We start from the raw sequence: 7,984 nt of genomic DNA on the forward strand, positions 1-7,984 counted from the left end.
TACTAATTTTTTAAACCACAATTGTCTAGAGCCCTATCCTCTTTATTTCAAATAAGTTTATAAATAGGTAACAAAGATAAGTATTTATGCCACATAAGTGATTTTTTTTAAAACTTATTTTCTTAATTAAATTTCCTGTGTATTTTTTAGAGACTATTAAGCTAGTAAAATAATTTTTTTCACTGGTTTCTTAATCAAAAGTATCTGTTGTAGAAAAGTTGGAAAATAAAATTTAGGTTTGTCCTTCACTGATCTGTCATTAAAAAGTTAGCAAAAATGTCTTTTCTTACAGAATTTAAAAAATTCTACCAACATAACTAAATGCAATTCTTATCTACCTCATTGAAAACTTGCAAACCAAAAGTATATTATGGGTTCTGATGTTCATTAGCCCAAACCAATGTTATGTGGGAATATATGGGAAGAGAAACATACTGCTATACTTTTCTGATTTTTCTAGCATCAACATATATCATCCCTATAATCAGAAACATTAAGTCATATTTCTTCTATATGAATTCCTTTTAATACTCACTGTGACTATTATTTTCTGCCCTTTACATTGCTAAAAGTATAATCCTAAGTAAGGACTGAGGACCAAAAAGATCATTAAAAATGGAAAGCATAAACCCTATAAGTCAGGAAGTCAAAGTGCCATTCTTACCATCCCCGAACAACTTTCACGAGTATCACAGGGGACAGGCTCCAAGAGCTGCAATCCTCAATGTCATTGAAGACTTCAATACACTCCTCGGAGACATCTGGTTCACTATAGATCACTACCTACGAGACAAGGAGAGTGGTGGCACATGTTACTGCACTTCATCAGACCAAAATAAAATCCACACTAGAAAATAGTCTAAATAGAAAATAATCTTACCTTTCCAGGTCGAGGATTGATTTTATTTTGGATACTTCCTCTAAGCATCTGTAATCGCATGAACAAAATACAACAAATAGTTAAATGTTGCAAAAAAAGTCCTCTTTTCTCCCCCCATGATCCTTTAAGTAACTCATATTCACCTCACAATTTATCAATTTTAAAACAAGTCTACCTTGATCTATGCCAAAGATGTACTAAAGCTCTCTTTGAATCTATACAATTAAATTAAGAGCTTCCCACCGCCGCCCCCCCCCCGCCACCCCAAATCCCTAACTGATTTTGCCATTTCAATTTCTCCTTATTTAAATGCCTAGGCTATTTTCACCAATCTAGAAAATTTAGAACTCAAGGGTCAGACCTATGTTTTACATGAGTTTAGGGAATAAGAACTCAGCTAAGAGATTATAATTCAAACCATCTCCGTATCATCTCAAATAAAAAAAAAGAAATCATAATGTATTTCACGATGTACATTGCACATGGTACTTAATCACTCCCTTTTTACGGACAAAATACGTCTTTATATGGCCACGAAACTAATCATTTTCAAAACCATGTGACAAGACCAGTAAAACCGGAAATGCATAAGATAATAAAAGTAGTAATTATACATGTAGAAATATTATAAAACATGGACTACTTTCAATGCTGACCAGGAAGCCAATTGTAAGGACAGCCTTTGATCTGCTCACTCATGCATCATGCCAAAATGGAATATGCCCAAAAAGACCATAGGAAGGCCTCAGTAGAGTATTATTAGAAGTCAAAATGGCATTTACATATATATACACACATTAGCAGTAGATAGGCTGAAGAAAAAGCCTGAAATTTAACACAAAATTTAGGTAAGACATGGAAGATAGAATAGTTATATAACAAAGCCCAAAACCTAAAGAAAAACATAACAATTTTAATCCTAAAAAGACTTAGAGGAAGGATAAAGCCCTTTGTCCTTTTTATTCCAATTGGGTTGGTTTTTCAAGGGATTCCACAGGAAAACTGTATATTCTGTTGTCAGACTCACCAGACTGCTGTCAAATAAGAGAAGTGAGCCAAGAATAATTAAAAAGAGAGTGTAAGGCTGTAATGAATGGGAAGTAGAACAGTGGAAATTTTGTGCTTGAGAGAAATACTAAAAAAATCTTTAAGATTTATGAGAGATATAGGCTGAGTCAGTATTATCTGCAGCAGTGGTTCCCAAAGTGTGGTCCAGGGACCCTTGGAGGGTTCCCAAGATCTTTTCAGGGAGTCCATGAGGTCAAAACTATTTTCATAAGAAAAGGATATTTACCTTTTTAACTCTCTTTATCTCACAGTGTACAGTGGAATTTTCCAGAGGGTCCTGATATCATTACTATGATGGATAATGGAATGGGCACTTGAGTATTCTTGTGTTTTAAATTTTTCTCACTGTTAATTTCTAACAATAAATTCTGATAGGCATAACCCAGATGAACAAAAGCTCTTTGGGGTCCTCAATAATTTTTAAATATAATAGCATCCTGAAATCAAAAGTTTAAAAAATTTTTAAAAGAGGGATCTGAGCCTCTGCTGGAAACCCAACTATACATTTTGAAAGAGCTTCCAGAATTACATTCTCTGATAGGCTTGTAGCAAAAGCCAATACAACAAATTGAAACATGTCTCAGCACCTTATACAAATGAGGAGGAGTGTAAGGTATTTTCTGCCTGGATAAACTGTTTGGGATGATGGTCTACAGTTGACAGATGGCCTGGTTCACAGAGTGAGCAACAGGAATATAGAGGTTTTCTGGGCTCATGTTTCTGGGCTAACAGAGCAGACCTATAAACCTTATATCCTGTTTTCCTCTTTCACTCTCCTCCCTCAACTTGAGAATCAAGGTTGGTAACAGAAAGGCACAAATTCACATCAAAAACTCCATAAAGAAAACAACTTCAGCAGTCAGACAGAAGAAGATGGAGCAATCAAAATTGCTGCTCAAAAACATATTTTGCTGCTCTCTCTAAAATATTAAAGGAAAGAGCCAATGTAGACTGAAATTCTTTACTTTGCAAGAAGAAAATACTTCCCTGATAAAAACTGATTCCAAATAAGAAGAAAATACTTTCTGAACAGGATATACATTTACTGCTACTTATGGGGAAAAAGAGTGAACCTTGCAGGGCAAGAGAAGGGATTAGGAATAAGATTCCTTGGCAGAGGCTTTTCCCAATAAAGGAAGCTGCTTCACACATCTTCAAAATTCTGAGCGTTTTTCTGCAAAACTAGTTAAGAAAAAGCATCTTGCCTGTCTTTGAACCCTCAAGGTACTTTATCTATACCTTTCACAATACAACATATAAATTCATAAGAGCCTTAAAACGTTGGTAGCTTATTTTCCCTGCTAGACTATGAATACTTTGAGAACAGAATCTGAGTATCTTTTTCTTAGACCCTAGTGGTCCCTTGTACATAGGTTTTCAAATATTTGATGAATGAATGAATAGAAAACAATAGCACACAAGCATAAACATTTCTAAAAGAATAACATGAATTGCTCATCGTCCCTCTGTCACTTTATAAATACCCCAAATAAATGATACGTTGCTACTTACTGTTGTATCTGATAATGACATTCCAGGAAACATGTTTGGGTCAAACCGGCTGGATTTGAAAAGACCCACGAAGTCTGTGTCACTGTTTCCACATTTCGGCAAGTTTGATTTAAGAACACTTTCAACATGATTAGCCTTTTCTATGTCATCACCATCCTTTAGTTTTGAAAATTCAGAAAATTTAGCTTCTGGCAAGTGTAGGTTGCTTGATGAATCCAGATCTTTTTTGGTTTCCCCTTTTTGAAGGTACTTTTCCATGTAGCTTGGACTTCTCAAGCCTGATGGAGATGTATTTGACGACTCGAAGTTGAAGACCTTTAAGAAGTGGCTGGGAGGAAGATTGGGCTGATCTTTGTCAGAAGTGCAGGGTGGGGCACCCTCAACCACGGGCTGCAACACGGAAGACCGAGAAAGAGAAGTGTTGTGAGAAGAGCCGAAAGTTGTGGTCATAGTATTGACTGACGTTACTGAGGGAGAAAAGATTTTGTCTTGCGGTAAAGAAGCTAACATGCTTGAGAAAAGCGCGCTTTTTTCTAGCCTAGATCTCTTAACGCCACCATTTGTGACATCCCTGTTCTCTTTGTCATTTATTTCTGGAGTCGCCAGAGGTTCATCTTTCCCATTCGTGTGAGTGTGTAAGGACTTGAAGAGGATACTCTGTTCGGTGGACATACGTTTGGGCCTCAGTTTGGATTTGGTGTCAAAGTTCTGCATCAAATGTAAAGCCGGTGACATTTCTGCCTGGCTTTCCTTTTTCTTCCCTAAACCAAAGGTAAACACGTTGGGATCAAACACCTTCTCTAAATTGTCCTCGTGAATCGGAGGCATGACAAAGTGAGGGGCAGGAGAGTTTGGCACCCTGGCCTTCTTTTTCTTCTGAGGTACACAAACTGTGCTATCCATCTTTTTTATAATTTCAGTGAATTTTTCCATATCGGAAGAAGAATCAAATACACTATCATCACTACCAGCAGAAATGTTCAAAAGACTGGCAGGGCTGTCCTGGCCATTCACAACATTGTGATCTGGCCTGGGAGGCGAGATCTCTGATTTCTGATTTCTGCTACCAGGGGAGTGGGCGGGGCTGGATTCAACTGCCAGGGGGGTTCCGTTGCCCTGACATTGGATCTGGGTAGGCAGAGTTTCCTCTGATTCCAGCAGCATGACTTGGGGGCCAGATTTTGCTACATGTTCTTCTTTGCAATGAATGTGTTTGGGTGATGTGCTCTTATTAAACAGTACTTCCTCTTTCTGGGGAGCACAACTTGCAACGGAAACCACTTCAAGTTCATTATTGTGACAACTTGGCAACTGCACTTCTCTAACTTCAGAGCTCTCTGAGAGAAGCTGGGAGCTTACATCCTGGGTGCTTTCCATGGGGAGCACGAAAGACCTGACCTGGACAAGGACCTTGGATGGACACTCAGTTACATCAGCTTCTGGGCTGTGCTCTGTGGACAAAGGGCTTGATTCTCCTCCTTCTCCTCCTGCTGCAAGTCTGGAGAGGGGCATGCTCTCATTATTCTCATGAGACACAGGCGAAATACATCCATTATGGTTTTCTGACACTTCTGGATCAGTGCACGGAAAACTGCTTAAGGGATCGTCAGCATCTTTGGAAACATCCACGGGAATGGGGACAGGCAGTGAAAGAGGAGGCCGAGTAGATGACTCAACCAGGGGCTGTGAGTCAGAAACTGTATCCGGTGGCTTTGGTATGGTTGTTGGAGGTGCATCTTTGGCAGTAAGAATGGTGGGGATGTCTTGTGCTGTATCAGTCATATTTTCAAATACAAGTCTTTTGCTGTCAGCAGCCTTTGAGTCGCCCTCTCCTAAGAGCTTGTGGTCCTCGACAGGAATCAGAGCAGTAACCACTGGTTCAGACGGGCAGCCAGCATCTGGTTGCACATCTGCCTTCGCATCTTGGTTAAGCTGAGAACCAAGAGCCTGATCCTCGGTAGGCTTGTGTTCTGTTTCTCTCACACCGGGACTCCTGGTCGCTGGCAGAGTGTCCTCTTCAGTAAGAATAACTTTGGTTTCTGCAGAGGTGTCCTGCACCACCACACCATTCCGGTGACCATTTGGCATTACTTTCTTTTCAGGTTGCTCCATGTCTTTGGCTTTTTTGCCGAAATTCAGCTTCGCCTTCCCGACAAATGTTTTATTAGAGGCAGGGGTGTTCCTTGTGTTTCGAATGTCAGTGTGTCTTGGGCTACTGTTTGCCCGTTTGTTCTCAAATAAGGAGATTTTGGTAGCCGTGTTTCCTTTATGAACTGGATGGCTAAGTGGATTATGCTCATCTCCCAAACTGTCAAGATTCTTGGGGGTTTTAAGATTTAGCTCCACATGTTTGGGCTTGGCAGGGCTGCAAGAATAAAGCAGTATGATAAAGTTATTGACCTAGTTTTAAAAAGTGAACATACAATTTATTACAAAACTATAAAAAGCCCACATCTTTCTGGTATGTAACATTTTTTTTTAATGAAACTATTTTTAAACAATCCTAAAAACACTATCAATGATTTTTCATGGTTCTGTATGAGGGATGAGAAAATTATATAACTGAGAAAGTCTAGAGGTGGGAGGTTAACAAGTTTTTCAAGTACCTAGTATGTATGCACAGTGCTTGGCACTAGACATCTTAGGGCCTGATGAACATTAGAACGAATTTAAATATTTAATATACTCTCCTACTTTAAATATGTAAATGATTTCCCTAAACTTAAATTGTGTATTTTTTATTTTACAATAACTTTGTTTACATATCTCAAAAAAGCTAGATTATAAAAAGTATTTATCTATTATTTACCTCTTTGGATATTTTATTCCTTTCATCCTTCCCCCATAAACTTTTCCTCTGATTATATAAGTATATTCACTACAGAATATTTTGAAAATATAAAAATGAAAAGCCACTCAGATAATATCCCTTTTAACATTTTCGTATAAGTCTAGTCTTTTTATATGTATAGTTAAATATTTTTAATAGAATTAAGATTAGTCTGTACATAGAGTTGGTATCTTGCCTTTTAAAAAAAGACTACTTAACCTTACATTTAACATTTTTAACATGTTTCAAGTTACTAAACGATTTGTTTGTATAGTGTTCTTAATGTCTGCATAGAAGTCTATCATAAGGATATACCATAATTCACTTATCAATTACTCAATTGTTGGTTTTGTCACCATTTCTTAGGCAAAGAAAGTCTCCCCTCTCGCGTGAGTTTCTTGGATATAAGAATACGCATACTTTTTTCTTTCTGAAAAACAAAATGTTCTCAACTGACTCTGGTCCTGGCTTACACTAATTATCTGTGTGAACTTAGTCAAGTTACTTTAACTCTCTGGACTCTACCTTTCTATCTGCTTAAAAAAAAACAAACACAAAACTAGACAGTTTAAAATAGAGTTGATTCCCACCTCCACCCCCTCCCACCCACCAAGTTCTGGTTGAAGTAATCCTTGATGTTCTCTTCAAGGGCTGCAGGTGGGGATAATAGAGACTGAGGGATTGGGCTGTTGGCCAGCCATCCTCCTTTCAACCAGAATCACTCCTACTTATCTGTCATATATATATATATATATATATATATATATATATATATATATATATATATATATATCTCACTTTTATATAAGCTTTTCTAGAAGAATGGATTCCAAAGCTAAAAACAAAAAGAAAAATGTCTAAACCATTGGTCTAGTGGCTTACAAAATGGAAGAGAGAATAACCACAAACATTCACTGATTGCCAAGCACTTGAGAAACCCTCTCTAGGGCATGCCTAATGGACAATTTTATACATTTTCTTCTAAGATGATGAAGCTGAGGCTTAGAGAAGATAAGTAATTTGCCTGAGGTCACACAGCTAGTAAATGAGAGGGCCACAATTTGAAGCCAGGTGTTCTGGTCTCAGATGCCATGCTCCCAACCACTCTCCTATTCTGCTTCCCCAGAAGGGGTCAGGCTCAACTTGCCTCAATGACCTCCTCTGATTCCTTCCAGCTTTACAATTCAAGGAGTCAGTGATTTATCAAGGGATCTCTAAGATAAAGTAATCACACTTTATGAGGCTACGACATAATGAGAATACAAAGTGGAGAATCATTGAATTCTCATGCAGTCTCCCACATGGACTCATTGCCCTTCAAGAAGATTGGGCCTGAGGAGTGTTTTGAAGGAACAGGTAGTATGACTTACCCTTCTGGATAAAATGAGAAGACTGAGAAGACTTCTGAGAAGTCTTCCCCAAATGCAGAATTAAATATTTAGATTTTCACTTATTAAAATTTAATGTAAATACTAAATTTGACATGACATTAATTACTCCCAGGCATTGCTTTCCTCAATATCTCCGTAAAATATCTAGGCTTCCACATCATGGGCCCATATCTTGAATTTAAAAGCAAATTAATTAATAAGCATTTCCTTAAAGATAACATTCTAAAACCAGTGAAATGATTAGAAATAGAAAGCTTACTGAGCCGGCCGAGTGGCTCAGTTGGTTAAAAGTTGGCTTAAGAG

At 37.9% G+C, this 7,984-nt stretch overlaps 1 protein-coding gene across 1 annotated transcript in view; it reads right to left on the reverse strand.

Annotated features, from left to right (window-relative positions):
• Nucleotides 1-7,984, reverse strand: part of CRYBG1 (crystallin beta-gamma domain containing 1) — a 191,552-nt gene that overhangs the window by 43,438 nt on the left and 140,130 nt on the right. Inside the window, exons 4-6 of the mRNA XM_019665872.1 lie at nt 3,461-5,825; nt 881-928; nt 665-783 (exon numbers count right to left, since the gene is read on the reverse strand). Coding sequence (XP_019521417.1) covers nt 665-783; nt 881-928; nt 3,461-5,825 — 2,532 coding nt within the window. The remainder of the gene's footprint in view (nt 1-664; nt 784-880; nt 929-3,460; nt 5,826-7,984) is intronic.

This window comes from Hipposideros armiger, unplaced genomic scaffold (assembly GCF_001890085.2).
Source record: "Hipposideros armiger isolate ML-2016 unplaced genomic scaffold, ASM189008v1 scaffold_456, whole genome shotgun sequence".
Lineage (NCBI taxonomy): Eukaryota > Metazoa > Chordata > Mammalia > Chiroptera > Hipposideridae > Hipposideros > Hipposideros armiger.